The 23,110-nt window shown below is 40.0% G+C and overlaps 1 protein-coding gene across 1 annotated transcript; it reads left to right on the top strand.

Annotated features, from left to right (window-relative positions):
• Nucleotides 1-11,478: 11,478 nt before the first annotated feature.
• On the top strand, nt 11,479-19,765 carry LOC102111716 (serine/threonine-protein phosphatase 4 regulatory subunit 3B-like). Its single transcript, XM_088053900.1, is given in 13 exon segments — nt 11,479-11,497; nt 13,125-13,180; nt 13,183-13,725; nt 14,093-14,170; nt 14,387-14,497; nt 15,323-15,439; nt 15,635-15,766; nt 16,411-16,513; nt 16,974-17,132; nt 17,818-17,987; nt 18,326-18,465; nt 18,921-19,092; nt 19,685-19,765. Coding segments are annotated over 13 exon segments (1,881 nt in total).
• Nucleotides 19,766-23,110: the final 3,345 nt, after the last annotated feature.

Here is a 23,110-nt window from a genome sequence, read left to right as displayed (position 1 = left end):
TGACAAAAAAAAAGATGTTTCAGGTCTTGCCCATTGGAAGGTCAGACATGAGGATTTTCTAAGCAGCACAGTCTGCCATGCTGCACATTTGGTCTTAAAAGCAATTTTTCTTTTTTCTTATATAGGATGAGAGCAAAGAAAATATTCTCAGCCCTGAGGAAACTCTTCTTCCTGGGAATGCCTTTCCTATGCTAGGAAAATTCAGTGGCACAACATAACTCTTGGTGAGTTTCTAATCATTAGCAAAATTTCAGTTTTGAAATGGAGTATTTTTGGTGTTACAGACTATTTTTTTGAAAAAAATTATTTCCACAGTAGTTTTTCTCCTCATTCCCTTCCATGTATTGTCACTAGTGAGGATAGACTGGAAGGATATCACAAGCTCCTGCCTGTATTTATAAGGAGCTTGCATTCAACACACTGAAGCACCCTGATCTGAAACTCTTACAATTTGGAATGAATAATGTTGGAATTATGCATGAGCTTCATTGTAGCTGCTGTGCTATTTCCAAGAATTTCAGTCTTAATGTCCTTTTATTGTGAATGACATAATGCATTATTTGACTGTGTAATTAATGTACTATTATCGTCATGACAGAGTTACCATAGGATGATGCTGAGAAGATTTAAGGTTATTTTATTGAAGTTTTTGTCTTCTCTGCAGTTCATGACTGTGAAACACACATGAACTGCAGGAGCAGTAGCCTCCAGCATTTAGATGAAGGCAGCTTATGCCCTCTGCTCAGCTCATGACATTTTTAGACTCAATGTGGGTGGTAGATGCAGGAGCAGAATGGTGGGAAGCAGAGAGAAAGTAAAAACTCAGGAAAAAAATACAGGTTCAGAGCAGTTTCATCTCTTAGCAGACACTTTTATTGACAATACTTGGGGGCTTTTGATAGCATGGACTTCTTTGTAGAGGAGGAGTCCAAATTATAGCTTGACTAACTTGTTACTGTAAAGCAGAGCTGGGGAATCCTACTCTTCTGATAAAGTCTTTCTGTGCCATCCATATGTGGTAGAAAGCCCCATCCACGTGTGGATAAATTCTATACAGAGAAGTCAGGGGCAAGGCTTGTTTTTGATGTCTTCAGCTGCCATTACAGCTACTTTGTGAGAGATCAGTTAGAGAGGGTTGTGCTGAAGAAGAACAAACCTTGGTGGAGTTTTTATTGTGGCAGAGGAACGTGTGTGAATGTGTGAATGTGTGGTTGTATTTGGGATTTTTTTCCCATTGAATGGCTGCTACAAAAAGCCCCTCAGGCCAAGAGCTGTTCAAGTGTAGAGGTAGAAAGGCTGGTGGTTTCTGGAGGGCACCCCATAATAGGGAAGTAATGGTGCGCACATTTCAGGAATTTTTAAAAAGATGAATGAGAAATGTCAAACTTCAGTGCAGACCACATGTATTGCACAGTGCTGATTACCCAGTCTAGTGTTTTTTCTCCCATAAATGATCTAGTTTTGCATTATTGCTCAAGTGTGTTGCAATCTAATTACATAGTGTGATGCCAATTAGAAATAATGCTACAGCAGACCATTACAAGTCAATTTGATGTGCCTTTTTCCACTGTAAGCATTAATTGTTGGCATTGTTTTTCTCACTTCCACCTCCACTGTCTGAGAGACGGCAGTACAGATCACCAGTTTGATATTTCTCTTGTGTCTGTACAGAAAAAAAACACTGGAAAAGGCCACCTGTTATTTTAAAATCATCATTGAGGAGTTCCTACTGTGTGCATGTGGAGTTAGAGCAGAAAAACTGCAAAGAGCAATACAGCTGAGGGCAGGTCCAGAGCAAACACTCAGTGCCAAGCAGTCACTCAAGAAACAGTTGTGGGAAGAACTGAAACAAGAGACTTTGCAGGCAAGATTATTGGCATAGCCTTTGGAAAGAAGGTAAGAGTGTTTGGTTGGGGTGTCTTTCCCCTTTAAGCAAATATTGCATTGTATCCTGAAGTGCCTGTATTTCCAGTGAAAAATGCAAGCATGATTCCAATGAGTAATGAAGGGATTCAATGATGTGTTCATGTTGTTCTACAAAAGATTGCTCAAATCCCAACCAAAAAAAAAAAAAAATTGTCATTTCCAGGTTTCTAGGCCAAAAAGCTTGGTACTTCTCATTTACTGGAGGTTTCTAGAAGTGTGAGGGTTCTTTATACAGGATACTGAAATGTACTGAAAGAGGAATTGTTTTCCCCCCAGTGCTTTGTAATTGCCATTACTTATGCAGTAGTGGTCTTCAATTTGCTTGACATGAGTGATGCCTTTTTAAGGCTGAGTATATTTAAAGGGGGAAATCTGTAAGATGTTCATCAAAGAAGCACCAACCAAAATTTTGATTCAACCTCATTTCAACCAAGGTGAATTACTGCAAGTAATACATATAGAGAAGTAAAAATGGATATGAGATACGTCCTCAGGCTTCACTTGATAAAACTTCACTAAATAAAGGTTTCTCCCATGTGCTGGTGGCAGGGTAGATTTTATGCAAGGGCTTCCAAGTGTGCACATCTGACACAGGCTGTACCTTTTTTCTTTCCAAGACTTGATATTTTAGATTGTGAGTTATCAGATAGATTGACTGAATTTATTTCTACTTCCGAGTGAAAGAATAATCGTTTTAGCAAAAGATTTGAGGACATAATTGTGAATAGATTGCTTATATAGAAATGCTAATTACACTTTTCAAAGGAACATCTGTGTGAAAATAATTATTTCTGTAAGTGTTTCTAGTAACAGCAGCACATGGATTTTGTCAAAGTGGATGGTTATGGGTGTTGCTTATACATTTCAAGTGTTCTCTGAGGTGAGAAAAGGTACAATACTTCTTCTGTTTGTGTTCCTGTAGCTCTTCAACAGTGTAACTAAGATAACTCTTACAAGTTAGGTTAAAACCATCTTGCTTTGAGTAGTAGATTGGTCTGATGTCCCTTCCAACCTAAATTTTCCTGTGATTCTTACACTTATGTGAAATCCTATTGTATCTAAAGATGTCTAATTGCTTACTTAGGCCTTGCTAGCTGCTACTTCACTCCATCCTGCAGTTCTACCATGACATAATTTCTCAAATACTTGGAAGGGGTACAGTGGAAGCAAGAAAATTCTGATAGTTGCACCAAAACACCTCTGTTAATATTTCTATGAATTAAAATCTCTAAACATTTTCAAAATTGATCCATTTTGCATGGCTAAGTTACAGATCAGTTTACAATATATTTAATTTTTTCAATCTATTCACATACAATGGCATTTTTAAAGAGAGAAATATTTATTCAAGGCTTTTTGTATGCTTCAGAAGATGTTGTTTTGAGCCTTGTGTTGACGTCAGGGAGCTCGTTATCATTTCCATCATAACAACAGTGATAACTGTGATAACCACTTTATGTCTAACAACAACAGCTGGCCAGAGTGTTTTATAAGTATTCAAGATTTTTTAAAAAGTAAGTACAGAACAATAGATTTTTCATTGTTTTTTGTCATCTTTCAGACAGTATTCCAGGTAGTCTCATTCACATTTGTCAATCCTTAATTTTGAAGAAAGGAAATCAGTGACATTCGCTGTTATGGATGTAATGAGCTGACTCTCAGAGAACATCAGAGCTGCTCCTGGGGTGCTATGCAAATCCTTCTGAGCATCATCATTCATCAACAAAAGTCTAAACAATCCTGATTTTTTGAAGACTTTGTTTCTATACTCCCTGATTTCACAAATTTCACACGCAAACATGCCACAGTGCTTTAACTGCTGATTGTTCTCCCAGCTTTGGAGTTTTGTCAACAATCAGGGGAAACTGCTGACTGCATAATTAATCCACTTTGTGAAGATGTTCAGCAACTTTTGGAAGAAAACATTATTGTTTGTCCTGAACACATGTTTACTTAAACAAACTGACAGCTGGATTGCCAGAGTGAAGTCAGTGCAATTCCTCCAGAATCCAAAGTGCACTCAAACAGGCAGGAGGTTTGCTTGCTCCTGTGTGAATAACTGTCCCAATCTCCTTCAAAGCAAAACCCTTTTTGATATGTTTCTCTGGATTCCAGGCCCTTTGAAATCACCTTGTTTTACAAGCCACTTCAGAGCTCCAGTATCAGCACCTTAAAATCTTAATAGTCACCAAACTCCCATTCTTTAGTCTGTATATATCCATTTTACTGTTTGAAGGACTTCCTTTTACAAGGCTCTACACAAACCAAATGTCACCCAGTTCTGGGAAGCTGCCCTTATCCCATTGTGCTTGTGAGGAATTCCATGTTGTCCTCCATCAGCACCCCAGTGGGAGATACCCATGAAAGCTCAGGACAAGAACATCAAAACTCTTTGGCAAAATAACCCACAAGTATAGGTGTTTTGATCCTGATAGTTCTAATCATCCTGATCTCTATCCATGGCCATGTTTTGGGATTTTACTTATGAAAAATTGCTTTTCAAAAAAATTCGTGTTCTAAAAATGAAACTTTCTTTGGGGGGATTCCCAGAAGACCTTTGGGGTCAGGGTATGGAACACTTTCCCTCATTTTATGGAAGAATTCAGGTGACTTGTGCTGACTTCCTGTAGTTCCTTGTGACAAACCAGTGACAGGCATCAGATTTCTGCACTCTTACTGTCCATTCACCACAGACCTGAACTTTCCTTGAGGCAATGATCTCAATATTAATTCATTACTCATGAATATTAAGAGAGAGGAAGAAAGGAGCAGTGGAATGGTGGAAGATAAAAAAAAAATAAAGAAAAATAATTTTCTGACAAGATGTTATAGGGAAAAAAGTTTAACTGGGATGGTCTTTCTTGGGAGCAGTGAACAAGCAGCACAACAGCAAGTGCTGTTTCAAGTTCATAGTGGATAAATATAAGAGATTACAGTTTGGAAGAAGTAATTTCAGCTGTTTGGGCACCTTACTGTGTGTTCTATTAATGGGAATATAGTGATACCTGCAGTGTTAGTGGTTCCTTAGCTGGGAAGGCTGGACACACAGGTGGCAGTCATCGAAGAGCAACAACATAAGGGGTGCTTGGAGAGTGGGAGGAAGATATCAGAGTTTTAATGACCTAAAAGTGAAATATTTGAAATATAGTTACATGAAGAACATTAGTTTTTCCCCTTGGGTTATGTTTGAATAATGAGGACTCTAATACCTGCAAAAGTACTGTGAAGTAAATAACAGCCAGGGATTTGAAGAGTCTTGAGGAGTCTTGAAGAGTATTGAGACACTCTAAGCAAAGAGCAGATTTTGAATAAGGTGCTGATTACCCAGGGACTGCTGTGCTCCACAGCCAATCTGGAATTTGCTGTGAGATTGGTTTAATTATATAAGGTATGCTGCTCTGAGGTACTAGGGTTGGTAAAAGACAGAATTCCCAGAAGATAAGTTGGTCTTTAAAACTGAATGACTGAAAACAACAATTTAATTAAAACTTTAGTACTTCTGGGAAAGTTTTCCAATATAGGCAGAAGGACTAAATTTACTTTTTTTCTGATAATTTTCCCCTAAACACTGACTTGCTGAGACTGATGGAGGCTAAATACCTCTTCATCCCACACAAATTTCCTTCAGTTGTCCTGCTCATGTCCCAGCTATGTCCTGGAGGCCCTGCCAGCAGGGCACCCATCCTGCCTGTTCCCTTATTCTCACATGTGTAAGGTGAATGGAAAGGTTTTTCCCCTCACCATACACAATCTATTTCCCAACCCTCTTCTCTGTACAGCAATAGGTGGCTGCAAACTGACAGCAAGGCGTGTATGAGGGAGATCTGCTGGAGACTCACATGCTTTATTTAGTGTTCACCAAGCGCAAAGTAAATTTTTTCCCTCATAAATAAATGTATGGCATAGATCCCTTTCATTGCTAAGGAGGATAATGCTTCTCCTAGGGAGGTGTAAAGCTGAAATAGATTATTTTAAAACTAAAATATTTTCATCTGTCTGCTCCTCGGTGCCACTCAAATATAAAAGGTAGGAATTGTGACATGCAGGTTGTTCAAAAATGCCACCTTTAAAACCTCTCAATCTGTTTAATACCCAAAAGCTATTCTGCCACAGTGGTGCTTCAAGACTGTATGTTTTTCTAAACTCCAACCTCTTCCCCACAGACTCAGGAAAGCTTTTAACCACTGTCATTGAGGCTGGTAGCAAAATTGGTAACTACAATTTTCTGGCAATGTACGCATTCCTTAACTTAGCTTTCTAGTATATCAGTAACTTTCACCCATTTCTCTGTGCCAGTTCAGGATCTTGACATGTTCTGTCTTTTGCAAGAAAGTAAACTTGATTGTGCTATGGCTTAATACAAAATAATGAGCTTTACTAGTCTTACCCAACCTTGCCACAGGGTTTTGTGCTTGAAATTTCATTAGACTGGAGTGAGAGGGTTTTCTGCCTGAATGCACCTGAATGGGCATCCACCCCAGCATTTGCTTCCTGTGTCTTTTTCTGTCAACACTGTTTTGTTATCATTTTGCAAAAATGCAGAGGGAGAAACTTTAGATCCAACAGATTTAATCAATAAGGATTTCAGTGTAGAAATGCTTGTAGCTAGAACTTAATACGGGGCTCAGATCACAATGACTAAAAAGAAGGGTATGAAAGGAATCTTTTATTTTTGAGGCTGGAATGTGTGGGTTTCTGGAATTTCTTATTCTGGGTAAGAAAGATTAATTGTGATAATAATAAAACTACAGCACTACAGCTAATGATAACATATGATAATATCTAATGAAATTATAGTAATGATATTTGAAGGCAGCTTAGGGGCTCTTTTCTGCCTTCCTCAGTCCCTCAGGGTGGTATGTCTAGACTCTGCAATCCTCCTGTTCGTCATGTTAAGAGGGCCTAGAACAAAGCAAACCCCTTTGCTTTAACAGCAAAGACTCCTGAACATCTCTGTTCCTGTGATGGGTATCTTGCAAGATCAGAAAGGGTTAGTCAGGTTCATTTTGCCCTCAGCCCAGTCTGGCAGATAACACAGGCCTCAGGGCTTTAGGAGCTCCTGCAATAAGGGCCATACATCTCCTTATCCCCAGCATAATGTCCTTAATCTCTCTTCACCAAATGAATGCAACTGCTCTGCTTTGCACTGATCTCATGCAGCAAAAACCCTTGAGCATTGCTGGGGGGAGCAGTTCATTTGACTGTATGGAAGCAACTGTGCATTCTGTGGTCTTGCATTTCTTTCCCCTTGGGAAATAATTCAACAATCTTATTTTTAAAACACATTTAAAATATTTTAATTAGAAAAAAAATATTTCTGTATATTTCTATAAGCACACAATGAGTATTTAATTACTAGATGTGTAAAGCTGTTCCATGCTTTTCCTATAAGGTACCTTCGAAAACACTGAGGGTGTTCAGAGTTTGTGTTTTTTACTTCTCCACCCCAGCAGAAGACAGACCAGCCCTGCTTGATATCTCATTGCATAGGATCAAGAAAAAAATAGCTTTAGTATTTATCCACTGAATAGCTAGAGTATCCTCTGCTCAGCTACAGCTGACCTTGGAGTCTAACATTTATTTTAGTGGCATAAATCTGTTTGTGTCAGTGTGTTCTTTGTAATGGTAGTACGGGGCAGATGGTACTCCTGGTTTCTACCAATGAAGAGTTCCACAACTATTAGTACATGCAAGAACTGGGGAATGGACTCTGAAGAAGCCACTTTCTTTAATTCTTTGATTATACATTAAAGTCTGGTGGACTTTAGACATAGACATAGACTTGGTGGACATAGAGCAGGCTCTGATGTCCCAGAAGACAACAGCACCATGATTTTGGACAGAACAGACTGTGACATTAAACAGGGAATGGAAAGATCAGAAAATGTCTTGCAGTTGGACTGCTGGCTGCTGAAGCACCTTTTAAATTGCAGGCTGTGCTTGTATGAAGTGTATCTTTTCCCATAAGCAGAACAGAAAGCTCTTTTCCAGAGCGAAAAATGCCAGGGCTGCTGAAAATCCCAACTCCAGTTCTTGTTTCTCTCTCAGGGTATGGTTTGGGGTCTCACATCCCCCAGGGATCAGGGCACTGGGGTCAGGCACCAATGCTCTCCTTTTTGAGAAGGAGAGGTGTTTCCTAATGCATCTTTACAGCTAGCATTTCCTATGGACTACTGCTAACCCTGTAGCTCCTCCACTTTCCACCAATTGCCAACAGAGACTCCAAATTCCTGGAGCTATATTAAAGTTGTATAACCCAGGAATGCTTGTCTCTCTGCATCTCCACTCTGGGTTGTGGTGAAGTGGATTTAAACAGTGTTTTAAGGGCTAAGTGCTGCCAAAAAAAAATAAAAATAGAGTTTGCAGAAGTAATGACTCCATTGTACTGAGCAGTTCTTCCTTCTTGATCATGACTGGCATGTCTTAGTTTAAAGACAAGTGGAGGAGAAAATGCTCTGAAATGAGTATTTCCTCTGGAAAAAAGGTTCCAACAATCCATTTCTATCAATGGGAGATTAATGCTAGTAAATGAAAGTGAAAAAAACCAACCATTTATTGACAAACAGAGTGCCAACACAGCATGGGGAAAAAAAATTGTGAAAAAATGCTAGATATTGAAGTATCAGACCTTGCCCTCCCTTTACACACACTCACACTGTTATAAAAAAACAACACAAACAAACAGAATCCAGGGAAAGGGAAAAACAACTGCTGGCCATGTGTCAGGGAGGAACAAAATGGCACCTGGATTCTGTCTCAGGGAAGAAAGAAACCAAAAGGTTCACACAGTAGCTCAGGGGAAAAAAAAGCCAAACAGATGGGAAGCTGGTGAATCTCTGATGTTGGTCTCCTCACAGCAGATGAAGTTGGTGGATTTGGTGTCCTTTCTCTTGTGGGTTTGGCTTTTCTGAGGCCTGGGGCAGGGACAGAGCAGCTCCTTGGCTCCCTGCTGGTCCTCTGCTTCTCCCATCAACTTTCTGATCTCAAACCAAAACCAAACTGAATAGTTCAGGAGAAAAAAAAAAACAGAAAAACTGGGGAAGGTTTGCTGTTGAGGTCTCCAAGGGAAAGGAAAAAAAACCTTCTTCCCTAAGCTAACAAAAACCAAGCTGGCTAGGCAACAAAGTCTGCCCATCTGCAGGGAACCACAGACACTCGAGAGTGAGGCTTTGAAAAAAGCCTGTGCAAGAGCCCCCATTCTCAACCTCTGCCCCTAAACCTACCTTAAAACCACAGCAACCATTTCTGGGCATAGAGCAGATGACCAGGGAATAGAGTATCATCATAAAATCACCCCACGACAGCATGGAGCAGGTAATGATCAGGCTGTTCCTTATTGGGAACCATCTTTGCCAATGCCTGGGTATCTGGGCATGCCTCTAGTGTAAATCCTTCATATTTATTGTTTTCTAAGGCATATGGGTTCTTCAGGCTCTTAATTGATTTAAAAAACAGCCAAGACATTTAGAAGTCCCAGAATGCACTGACAATCAGTGGGATTCAGGGTGTGCTTCTGGTTCTGACAAGGACATCTGAGCTCCTTAATTGCCAAGGGTATCTGAATGATATATTGATTAGGTTCCCACTGAAGGATACCCTGGATACCTTGGCAGAGCAGGACTGAGACGCTCTGAACAGCCAACTCTGATAATGTGAAGCATGCCTAGATTTATCATAAAAACTCAATAAACAAGCCCGTTATAAACCAGCTAAGAAAAATTGTACCACACACCCCATGCCCCAACAGTCCCAGCTGAATCCATCTTTAACTACTAGAGGAGTTGGTGAGCAAAGCATCTGTCAGCCCAAGCTGGGAAATTTCTGTGCCCCAAGTCCTGCCTCTGGCTCTCAGAGCTGGTCGTCAGCAGACACCAGCATTTTCAGGCTAAGGAAGATGCTGTGATGTTGCAGCATGATTATTTTTGCCCCTGTGATGTATGGAGAACTAAGGCAGAGTCTGCATGGATGTTCCAAGCTGGCAATGTCCTCAGGTCTGCAGTGTTGCATGGAAGAGATGCCCAGGGTCAGATTAACAGTGCAGTGGGAAAAGTGTCACACTTGTCAATTGTGTTCCTCTGTGCCTCACTTAAAGGTAATGAATCATCCACAGCCTTGGGAGAGCAGCTGCCTGCACACCACCACCTCTGTGCATGCAGCTGAGCTGATCTTTATAAAACCAGCACCTTGAAAAGTGGGAATTATTCCTAGCTAACTTAATACTTGGTTTCAAAGTTGTCACTTCATAGCTAATATCTGTAAGCTTTAGCTAGTCTTTTAAAAAGCCCTTTCTTTTCCATTTCAAATTGATGTTTTTCATAAAATGTTTTCATCACTACCCCCACACCCCAAAGTGGAAAGACGGATCTCTGGTTCTTTGGAGACCAAATACCCTTCGCTTCATATTCCAAAAAGTACTTTTGTGTATTTTAATGGAGTAGGTAGAAACATTTTTCCTTGGTTTTATGATGTTTTAATTGAGGTGAAAATCCAGAGCTGAGCATTTTCACAAAATGAAAATTAAAAATATGTGACTAGGATTGAAACATTTTAATTCTAACCTCTCTCATTTATAACACTTGTTTCTCTTTTGTTTTTAGAAAAGTGTTTTCAAAGGCAAAAGGAAGCAGAGTATCGGAACTATGAAGAGAAGCTTCATAGTGTAAAGCTCAAACAAGAAATTCCTCAAAACTGACTTCTACCATGATTATTTTGCTAAAAATAAATCAATACTTTCCAGGAAAAACTCTCTATTAAAGGGATTCTGACCAGAAAAAGTATCACAACTTGTGCCTGTGCATGGTCTCCTGTTTTCTTAAGGCCTGCTGCATTGTTTTTCATGAGACTCATTCCATGCCTATTTCAGATGCAGTTTTCCATTGATGCCAATTCGATTTTTGCCTCTTTTCTTTTATATATTTCTGTATTCTTTACACATGTATTTGTAGCCTATTAGTGTATTCGTAGTCCCAGTACTTTTCCTTACCTTTCTCCCTAGGCAGAAAGACAAAATATGTTCCAGGGCTCCAATCCCTGGGGGGTTACAAAGCCCCTGTCCCTCCCTAGGAACCAAGGTCAAAACTAGCTCTTTGAGACACATTTTCATCAAGAGCGTTTAGTCCCTAAAAAGGGGAGACAGAATTCAGAGAAGGGTTTAACTGGGGGAAATTGCCTCACCAGTTATGTCTCTAATTGGTGATTTTTGTCAATTATGCTAATTTTCTAAACTTAGAAAACTGTATTCATCCCAGGGGGGGATGCATTTTGTGGACATTCTCCATATCTGGCCCTGGAGGCCTCCAATAAACACCAGGCTTTATATTACCTCCTATACTAATATTATCTCAAAAGTGTTTGTTGTTTCATTTGTAGGTTCTTTAAGGCATCACCACAGGTAGAAGAAGCTGGAACACACCCTTAATTGTGAAACACTGGACCTGTTCATTGCTATCTGATTGCAAAAAGCTTTCCAGCCCTAATGGGCTGGTGGGATTGTTCATTGTCACTGATGTCTCCCCATATAGCAGCATGTGTCCTATTGCTGGATGGGCCAGCATGGCTCTTAGTGAATGTGGTATGAAGGGACATGTAGCAGCTTTAAGTTAAGTGGTGGGAAAAGAACACTTAGAACGTCATTTGATTGTTCCAAGGTGAATTATTCTTAAGGTGAATTATTATTAACATGAATTATTCTTTGCAATTACTGAAAAGACAAAACCAGCTGCTATTACCAAGCCAACGTGGGGTAAGAGCCGTGATACACTTATTACTGTTTTTATATCTCTTCCAAATCATAGGATCATAGGATGGTTTTCATGGGAAGGGACCTTAAAGATCATCCAGTTCCAGCCCCTCTGCCATGAGCAGGGATGCTTCCCACTAGACACAGTTGCTCAGGGCCCCGACTTGCCTGGCCTTCAACACTTCCAGGGATGGGGCATCCACAACCTCTGGATGGTTCACCTAAAACCTAGATCAGGAAGTTGTCCCTCTGCACGCTCCAGGAGTGCCCTTGCTTGCTTACAGCCAGCTGCATTACTTTCCCAGCAGATGCTGGTGAGGTAGGTGTTCAAGAATGCATTCAGTGCAGGTAACTCGGGATGCAGCTGCAGTATAAGATGCAGGTTGAGATCTAGGGGGGCAGGAGCCCGATCCCAAGGTAAGAGGCCATGAACTACCCTTTGCATTACAAAGGGCACAGGGACCTGTGGGGCAGCCAGGGGACAAGACACTTCCAGACACAGCAGGAGCTGATGAGCCCCAGACCTTCATGGCCTTAGATGGCGAGGGGATAGAAGCACAGGAGCTTCTTTGTTCCAGGTTCCTCCTCAGAGGCACCAGCTTGACCTGTTATTTTGTTACTTAGTTACTGCATCATGATTAAATTGTTTTGAGGATCTGGACATCTCTGAGGCTGCTATGGGAAACCCAGGATTAAGCTGGTAAGGAGACCTGGTCTGACTGTGTGAAGAGTGGAGGGTATAGCTATAAAAACCTTTGGTACCACATGAGTTGATGTGAGAGTGACTCCAGAGTGGCTCTTGGGTGTTTGGATAGGGAAGTTTCCTTAACACTGAAATCCTCCCTTCCTAGCTCACAGCCCTCAGTTACAGCTGGGGAAGTGTCCCAGCATGCTTCCATGATGACAATTTGATCATAAGTTTGGAAGGGACCTAAAAGTTCATCTGGTTCCAATGCCCCTGCCATAGGGACACCTTCTACTAGACCAGGTAGCTCAAAACCCCATCCAGCCTGGCCTTCAACACTACCAGGGATGGGAGCAACCTCTCTGGGCACCCTGTGACAGTGCCTCACCACCCTAATAGTCCATCAATTCTTCCTGATTTCTAATAGAAAGAGCTTAAGGCTATTCCCCCTCTTCCCTGCCTGCCCTTGGGAAAGAGGCCCTCTCCAACCTTCTTACAGGCCCCTGCAGCCACTGGAAGGGCTTCTGGAAGTTCTAAACAGTCAACAGCCAACAAGAGCCGTTGTTACCGTGACCCTGGAGAGTCATGAGCCCAACATTCCAAAGTTTGGGAGTTAGAGGCACGGACCAATCAGCAGGCTCTGGTCCAGGTGACATCACAGTGGCTGAAGAGCACCTGCGGCAGTTGGAGGGGCAGAGCAGAGGAAGGACAGAGCAGAGCGGTCTTGCTTCTCTCTTGTCCCCTTTGGGCATTGGTGTCATTCTGTCACTCTAGAAGCTTCTGTCACCCAGGAGCTTCTAGAGTCAGAAGAGGAACAGCTAAAGGAATGGGTAGACTTAATCCCTTGATGGACCTTCCTGCCTGTGAACTCCACAGGCTTGGAGAGATTGCAGACCTAGTGATGTCTGTTCGCCTCTCACCCACCCGTAAAGAAAAGCTAGCGCTGGCCTTGAAGAATGAAGACTATATTCCAAAGCTGCTACAGCTTTTCCAGGTCTGTGAGAGTGCAAAGAACACCAAAGGCTTGCATCTTCTGTTTGACATTGTGAGAGGAATTTTGTACCTGGACAAAGCCATTCTGTTTGAGGTGATGTTTTCTGATGAGTGTATTCTGAATGTCATCGGATGCCTTGAGTATGATCCTTGTTTGGCTCAGCCAGGATGGCACAGGGAATTCTTGACCAAAATAGCAAAGTTTCAGGAGATTATTCCTATCAGAGACCCTGAACTCAGGAAAAAAATCCACCAGATGTCCAGGGCACAGTGCATTCAGGCCATCATCATGCCTAATCCATCAGATTTTGAAGAGGGCTTTCTTTCTACCCTCAATTCCTTCATCAGCTCCAGAAGAGAGGAGATTCTACATGGGTTGAAGGTAAGTGGTTTTTAATGTGGCTTAGATGGGACCTGTAGAGATCCCTCAGGCTGTGGTTTGGAAATGGTTTGTAGCTGGTGAACACTGTATAAATTAATTGCAGGCACTTTCATCTGCACAATATTCTGAATGCTTTCCCTTCTTTCTGATCCCTTGGATATTTTCTTTTCAAAATGATAAATTTCAGGTGAATATCTTAATGCTTTTTATGGGCTGTAACAAGATAAAGTCCTTCTCTTTGATTGCCAAGCAAATCTTTGGAGCTGGTTTTGTATAAGTATTTAAGGAACACCCAACAAAGCTGGACTTTGTGCAGTGTGGGATCCTTTTCACTATGTAACTTGTGTTCTTTTTCTGTGCTCCACAGAAAGATGAGGAATTTTTGCCTAAAGTTTTTGCGCAATTAACAAATGAAGCTACACCTGGTGAGCAACGATGTGAGTTGGTAAGTCGGGAATCTTGGTGGCTCCTCAAAGGCTTTAAATGAGAGGGATGAAGTAGAAAATGAAACTGTTCTGAGAGTTCTGCAGTCTCAGAAGTACTACTGGAGAATCAGCCAGTACACCCCCCAGTTCAAATTGTAACTGCTTCCTCCTTTCAGAGAGTTTTCTGACACAAATACACAAAACTTCTTTTTTTTTTTTTTTTCCCTGTGCAACAGATGAAGTTTCTCAAGGAGTTCTGTGCCTTTTCTTTCACATTACCTGAGAAAAAAGAATTTCTTCAAACTTTGGCAAAGCTGGGATTTCTTCCAACTCTCAAAGTGCTAATGGTAAGTGAAAACTTAGAACTGGTTTTAATAAAACTAGAAAAGCCCACAACCATATATTTTTGTTTGTTTTGGTTTGTTTTTTTTTAATCTGCTGAGCACCTTTTTGTAAGTCTGATTGGAGAGCTTTGCTCTGCTAAGAGTGGAGGTTTCTGGTAATGTCCAGAATCCAGAAGCTACCCACAGTTCTGCTCTAGAGTAGCCTGGTTTGACTGCTCTTACTATTTTCACTTTTCATGATGGAGAAGTCTGAGGGCAGTGAAGTCCTTGTGACAAGGTCGTCAATAGATGAAAGAGACTTTTTCATGTGCAAGCTTGATTATTGGCTTTTTATCAGAGAAAATCTCATCCCTTTAGGAATAGTCTGAATTCTTGTTGCATGTAAATGGGCAGAGAAACTGTTGTACACCTTGGTTTGTACAGTTGGTCCTTTAGTACAAAATGAATTAATTGTGGATAGCAGGTATAGAATACAATGAAGTCTTAGATATTCAAGCAAGTAGGATGTTGTGAATGTTTCCAGCCTAAGTTAGGGCTCTCAAATTCACAGACAACCTAGTGTCCTTTCTAAAAGAGGAAAATATTGGGGAAAGGATTTGCCTGGTTCCTTGTTGCTTTTCTATAACCATATTATCATGTTTCTCATGAAAACTTTTGTAATGAATTTTTTTAAGTTTTAATTTAAGTTTTTAAACTGCCTCTTTGCAGCTTCACATGATAATAAATACTCTAGAGTTGATTTACTCTAACAAATGAATCTCTTTTTTTATTATTTATTTTTATTTTATTATTTACTCTAACAAATTAATCTCTTTTTTTATTTGTTAGGGAATGGATGATCCTCAGGTTAGATCTGCTGCTGTAGATATATTGTCTTATCTAGTAGAATTTAGTCCAGCCATGGTCCGAGAATTTGTAATGCAAGAGGCCCGGCAGAGTGAGAATGTAAGTAAAAGTGGTTTGGAGTTTGTTGAATTTAGCAGTTTAGGGCAAACAGGAAAATAACCAGCAAATTAACATCTAAATTTCTGTGTTTTGTTTAAATTTTTATTTTAAAAAAATTTCAATAAGCGGGGAACTCATTCAATTCTTGTGAGTAATTATTTTATAATTTTTTTCTTTGTGTTTTCTGTCTTGCAGGATACCCATCTCATCACTGAGGTCATTGAGCAGATAATTTGTAGTCCTGACACTGAATTTGGAGGAGATAATCAGTCAATAGAGATTTTGTGTGCTCTGATTGACCCAAAGAAAATGCTGGCCACAGCTAGTGTAAGAGAACATGAATGGCAAAAGACATGACACTGTTATGGCAGATTTAAGAGCCTGATATTCCCTGTTGCTGTTAATGCGGGCAGAGGATAAAAAACTATAGGGTTTTTTTTACTGAGTGGAGTGTGGTCTGATGGTGACTTTAAATAAGCAAAAGATAAACTAATTTAACTAATGAAAGGTATATCTGGGGCATCATGCCAGTGTTAAACCACACAGCCCCATGTGTCAGTGCCACAGCACTGCCTGACCATAGCTCTCTCCATCTGGATGATAAATCCTGAAAGATTTTAATACATTGTAATGTACCAGAATACCTGTAAAAGGGTTTACAGGGTGTTCTGGGCAAAACTACCTGCATTTCAGAATGGTTTAAGGACACTTTGTCAAGCACTTTTAGTCACTTATGTTTTTTCCAGTTTATATTTGCAACCATGTTGGGGATTCTTTTAATGATAGCTAGATTGGTTGGATGTATCACAAGTTTGTCCCCAAAAAAAGAAATTGATCTTGTATGAAGAAAGTGCTGCAGAGCCAAAGAACTCAGCTGAGTTCTTTGTAGGCTGTTTCTTCTGTTATTACTCTTTTTTGTTTAAAAGGTTGTATGTGAATGCCAGTGTTTAATGAAGTTGTTGTTGTTTTAGCGTTTAGAGATAATTGAATTCCTCAATATCTTCTACAACCGTTACATTCGTGTTCTTACTGCACCGCTTCTGGCTGATACATCAGAAGAATGGTATGAAATAGGTAATGACAATTTAAATTTTTTACCCTTTGAAAGGCCTTACAGTCCTGGTAAGAGCAATAGACCTGTGATGCCTGCTGGGAATATGCTTGCTGCAAGCTGCTGTTCCTCCAGGGACACGAATTCTGCAGGCAGGAGTTTTCATAGCCCCTTCCTGAAGTTGGGAATGCTGACATAGCTTGATGGTGTACTTTGTAAAGAAACACTTCCTTCATGTATTTTGAGAATAATGTCATAGTTTTGCTAGTCTAATTTTAAATAATATTTACTGCAAAAGCAAAAAAAGCCACAGTTGTGTTTGCTGTTTTGTTCTGACCCAATGTCCTGCTTCCCAAAACAATCCAGTAAAACAGAAATCCACTAAAAATATGGCAGGAACTGCAATAATAACTGAGCTCAGTGTACCTTGACAGTACATTATTTGTTTTTTTGTACAACTTAAGGCATTATTTTTTCTTCTAGATAATTATCAAACAGCAGAAAAACTTGCCTCAGTTTTGCAGCTGCTGTCTTTTTGTGTGGAACGGCACAAGCATCACATGAAGATTTACATTATCAAGAAAAATCTGCTAAGGAGAGCACTGGTCTTGCTGAAATCCAAACACAAATTTCTGGCCTTGTGTAAGTATGGAGGTGTTGTGATTTCCTTCTTCAAGGCTTTGTGTGTCCTGTGTGGAAGGTGTACCAGTACCAATGTACACTTGAACTCAGAATTCCTGTTCATTTGCTGTGTTTTACTGGCTACAATTAAGTCATTTAGAAAAGAAATAGGTAGCAGCTGTCTGTAAGCACAGATTTATTTGTAATGCAGTTTCTGTTGGGAGGAGGATTGTTGTCTCCTTTGAAGTCTACAGGGATCCTTTCAAATCTTCATGACAGGATCCTTTGTAAACAGATTGCTTGCCTCATTTCAGTGGAAATTGTGTCTTTTCATAATAATGTTCTAAATCTGGTTCTCCTTGTGGAGAGTGAATTAAATGTTGTGAGCTAGGACCTTTAAAGACTCAGGGCTGGTTCAGGGAGGGGAACAAGGAAAAAAGCACAGGAGGGAGTTAATAGTTTAACTTCATGCATGCTGGAATGCATTACTGCTGGACCTGAGAAAGAAATCCATGGTTCCTGATGACCTTCAAATAGCCAGGGAAGTCCAAGAAGGAAAAAAAGGTGACCTGCCAGCAAATGCTGGTTCTGCACTTTGGGGGTGCATCTTCCTCTCAGGGTAACACCAGGTTTTTCAATTCTTCCCCAAGAAGGTGAGAGCCCTGGCACGTGGTTGTTGAATGCTTGAATGTCTTTCTTCACACAGCTGCTCTTCGCTTTATGAGGAAGATAATTGGCCTGAAAGATGACCTTTACAACCGCTACATCACCAAAAGGAACCTGTTTGAACCAGTTGTGAATGCTGTGCTGGACAACAGGAGCAGGTGCAACCTGCTCCAGTCTGCCTTGGTGGAGCTGTTTGAATTCATCCGAATGGTAAGTTCAGCAGCAGCCTCAGCACTGGCACCTCCATGGCCTGGCAGGGCAAGGGACAAAAGGCAGATTTCCAAGACAGCAAACATGCTGTTTTAATGGGTCACAAATGGAACTGGGGTGCTGCTGAGTCTATTGTCCATTTCTAAGGGAAGTTTAATAATTCTTTCTAGATCTCAGCTCTTTTCCTAAGAGTAAATCTAATTTATTCCCCTTTGTTCTTGACAAGAATATTTTGGTTCTGGACAAGGAATCAGTTACTTTCCAAAATAAAGTTAAAAGCTTTCTGACTTTCTGCCTGTGAACATTTGAGACTGAAACCCTGTTTTGTCCTTATTCAGCAGGATATTCAGCTCCTTATTGCACATATAGTTAAGAACTTCTCTGATGCCCTGGAATCTGTCAAATACATTCCCACATTCCAGGGACTGAAGACAAAATATGAGCAAGAAAAAGACCGGAAAAATGAGAAACTGAACAGGTATGGCCCAGTTTCTGTCTTATGAGGCTGCCAGTGACTGCCATTCTGCAGGCCTGCTGGTTGGTCTTGAATTTCCCAGAGAGCAGCAGAAGCAGGTGGCTGGGGTTGGGATTGGGTTTCATTCTTGCTGAGAATGTCTTGGGTTAATTAGAGTAAACCCCCACCTACCTTTCTTTGAGTAGAGCTGACGTGGTCAGTAGCTTAGAAGTTCTGTTCAGAGAACTCTCAGCTTATGAAGAACAGAATCTTCCTCTGTTCTTCTGAGTTAGGATTCAGTCTGACTCATTTTCACCTGGGTATTTGTGAAGCTTACGGTGAGGGTGGAAGCAGGGATGGAGCTGGATTACCTTCTCCAAGTCACCTAATTCATTCTAAAGCTTTGGAAGGCATTTGTGACCTGGCTGAGTCTGAAACATCAGGCAAAGCTTCAATCACTTGTGCTATGTCTCTTGCAGTGTCCCTTCCAAATTGCCTGATAACACGGTCAAAGAAACCGTAGTCTTACCAGTGAATGAAGATCTGCAGGTCAGTGAAGGTGAAGAGAAGGCAGCTCCAATGTCACCACCAAGCTCCAATGGCTCCTGTCCAACCTACACAACCCTGACCACAGCGGTGACATCCCCCAAGGTGGGTGAGAACTTTTATGGAAGCTCCTGTCCCTCCTGTCCTCGCCAGGACAGCAGAGCAGCCTCGTGGGGCTTTAGCGGGTGTAATGCGACACAGTCAGCAGTAGCCTTGTACAGGGAATCTTTGTTAGGGACAAATTCACCCAGATCCATGACTAGTTTCACCAAGAGTGAAACCCTGACTAATTTGGGGTAAGGTTTAAAGAGGACAAGGTGGGACTGGAGTCTGTTGTTAACCTGGTGGGCACAGGTTAAATTTACCCCTTCTGCATGAGGGAACTGTTGCTGCTCCTTGGCTTCCTTCCCTGCCCAGCTGGTGCCTTGTGTGTGATATACAGATGGGATTGCCTTTTTTGGAATCTATTCCCCATCAGGGAATTAATAAGTGTTTTTAAGCAGACAAAATACAGGAAGTGATACCTCTTTAATGCCTTTTACAGCTGAGCATTATTTGAATCTTTGCTTCCAAGCAGCTACAGAGAACTTTGGGAAGAATTTTATTGCTCACCCCTAAGACTTGGGGGCAAAACAGATGCTCAGTGTGTAATTTTTCAATGTGGAAAATTAATTTTTTACCTTTTTCTAATTGGCAGAGAGGTCTATTTGAAGTATTTGCTCATCCTGATGACGAAGATGGGACTCTGCCAAAGAAAAGAGCTCGTCTGGATTCCTAAGGGAAACTGAATTTTTTTAATAGGAACTTTTATTATGGGTTTTCCAGTGCTGCAACTGTTTAATGTTAAAATACGGAACCAGCAATCCATCTCATAGATCTCTCTTGTAAGATATATCTATATATCTATATAGATATAGATATATAGGTATATAGATAGATATATATAGATAGATAGATATAGATAGATAGATATAGATAGATATATAGATATATAGATATATAGATATATAGATATATAGATATATAGATATATAATAATAACTTAATGTAGTGGTTATATATATATTTAATATAATAGAATATAATATATAATTTTATATTTTATAAGATTTTATATATATAAACATATATAGTATATAATTATATATAATTTTATAAATAATATAATATAATTTTATATAATATAATACAATGCAATATAATATAATTAAGGTAATTAATATTATGTAATCTAGTAGTAATATATAGTAACATATGTTAGGTCCATTTCTCTTAGAATACTTTAATGTGAAGCCATTTATATGTTTTGGAGATTTAGTTAGTAGTTAGTTTAGGGTAGTAGCTAGTTTTAATTGTAGCTCTTGTTTGGAAAAATAATTTCTTTCTGTATAGCTTTTTAAGATAGTTTGTTCCAAGTTTATAAACAAGTTTATTTTGTATTAAATATCCTATTGTATTTGTTTTACACCATTTGTAAGTATGTGGTAGTATTAATGCTGAGCTGTAAAATTCAGGAATTTAAATTAGACTCTGTAATTTCATAAGATGTGTTATTTGGAAGTTTTGTTATTTGTTTTAATAAAAAGTTACATGAAACTTTTTTGGGTGGGTTTGCTTCTTTTTCTGTGAGCTACTGTTGCAGTGCAGTCACGCCCTGTGCAAAGGGTAACCCCACTCTTGGCTTCACTTTCAATCTGTCAGGACCAAGCCAGTACAGGGTTTTAAAAGTATTTCTACTCTTTTGAAACAGAATTGCAGGTGACATCTCAAACTTTGCAAGTAAAGTAATTACTTTTGCCTGAAGTTGCTTTATTTTAGCAGATTTCAGTATCTGGTTGTATTCTACAGGCTCTCAAGAGGCTGAGGCCAGTGGTTGAGCAAATCTGCCTGTAGGGATGCTCAGCAGCCCTGCTGCTGAACACATCAGTGACTTTCCAGCATTCTGGAGAGTCAATGTCCATGTAATTTGAAATACTGATATATAAAGTACCAAGATGCTTGTCTTAAAGTTCTGTAAAACTAAGCGTGAAATTAGAAAACAAATCCTTTTGCTTACTGATAATGTAATTTATTCTCAAAATATCCATCTTTTCTTGGGGTCTGTGATGAGCTTCTTAAAACCACTTCTTCCTTCCAGCTTCTTTGCCTTTGAACTGGAGGACACCCTGAATCACAGGGACTGACAGCCAGCTCGAGCTTCTCCAGCAGTGCAGTTTTTCTCTCCTGTGCTTCCAACCCTCCCACTGACTTGGTTTTACCACAGGAGGCAACTTGGCAGCACCCACCCTTCTTGGGTCATCAAGTACCTTGTCCTTCTAAAATGTGTCAGCATCATGGCACTTCTGTTCCCTTGGCTGAGGGATAGAGAGGAAGGCTGTCATCATTTGAAAACTCCCAAAGAGGAGCAAAAGAACAGAGCAAATTTTTTTACCTTTGTAAAATAAGACTTTTCAATAGAAAAATTTGGGTTTTTTTCCCCATTCAGCTGTGGGGGGAAAAAATCCCTGAGACTGATGGGAGCCTAAACAGTAGGTCACAGATTAAAATGCAAAAAAGCATTTTAGCCCTTAATTGTTTAAGTCATGGTTATCACAGATGTAACATTTATTGCCACTAAGCTGTAGCAATCCCCATTAATGTGACACTTCACCTTGCATCAGGAAAATGGGGTTCTCCAAAAACATTCCATGTCTATCTAAACCACATGCTGAGGCCAGGTGCTTGAGACAACTTACTTGAAGGTTTTATACTTTGGTCATCTTGGCTGGGTATGAAATGGGAAAATCAAGCAAGAAGCAATGAGCTGCACTGCCAACCCAAATCACTTCAGCAGAAATTTTTAGTGTATTTGTCAGACCACTTTCTTTAGAAATCTGCAACAGAAACTCAATTTTTATTCAACAGGATAGAAGGAACTTTCAGCTCCCAAACCTTATAGCTCAGGGGGAAATTTAATTAATATTTCTAGAATATTTTGTTATACTATTTATTTAATCACTTATTCTTAAGGTTTCTGTGAAGAGCTGCCCTCTTGACTTCTTAGGGCTGATAATTACTGTATCTGGAGAGAAGGGATAAAGGAATCAGGTAAGATTACCCCTGAAATGAGGTGGAGTGCTGCAGGGCAGGAGTGAAATACAAAATTAGGAAAATTGAAAATGGATAAAATTTAGTTAAGTGGAGACATTTTATGCTGAAAATACATTTATATTAAAAAAAAACAAAAAAACAAACAACAAAACCAGACCAAACTAGAATAAATGTAACAACTGTATGATGACTCTTGACCAAGGCTGGCTTTTTATTAGTAGTCTAGACTTTAAAAGATTTTAGTTGTTTATTTTAAATGTGTATGAACAGATATCACCTCCCCTGACATACATACAGGGAAATTTAGACCTCACTTAATAAGAGAGTGCAGGAGCCATGAAATCATGGGTACAAAGTGCTTCTCTGAATTATCTACTGATTTAAGGTTTCTCTCTGCTAGAAAAATCTCTCTGTTACAGAAGTTAAGTAGATCTCTCTGCATGGAAAGTAAACCAGGTTACAAACACTTTTTTTGTAGCTATTTAGATATAGTTCATGTTGGTGACTGTCCTATTCCAAATTAGAGATGCAAAAGGATCAACATTTCTCTAAACAAAATTAATGTGCAAGCCTCACACTGGTTGCATTTCTTGTCTCCAGAAAGCAAAATCTGGGTGGTTTCACCCCTAAAGGTTCTATGAATGAGTGGGCAAGAATGTTTGTGTTTGTGCAAGTGGTGGTTCAAGAGTAGGATAAATACACAGCTCTTCCATATCTTCCAGCTAGATGTGGGATCAGGAGGGCTTGTTTTGGGTGACTCTCATGTATGTGCCAGACACTGCCACAGGAGGTACACACAGCTTGCAGACTGCTCACCACATAAAGCTACTTATTTTCTAGAGCCTTCTCTCTGCTGACAGCTTATATTCAACATTTAGGAGAGACTAAATCATGCAGCTGTATGTACAGAGAAAAAATGTAGTTTCATCCTCTGAAGCTGTTGCATGAGGTAATTCTTTGTTTCAGAGTTTGCTGCAGATTCATTTCTGGCGTTGTGCTTTCACAGCCTGAGTGTTAATACACATCTTAAAGC

Source organism: Pseudopodoces humilis, chromosome 3 (genome assembly GCF_049639895.1).
Source record: "Pseudopodoces humilis isolate 2021_Gansu_Grassland_sample_001 chromosome 3, ASM4963989v1, whole genome shotgun sequence".
NCBI lineage: Eukaryota > Metazoa > Chordata > Aves > Passeriformes > Paridae > Pseudopodoces > Pseudopodoces humilis.
Note: the sequence above shows the minus strand (reverse complement) of the source record. Positions and strands in the feature narration are given on the sequence as shown.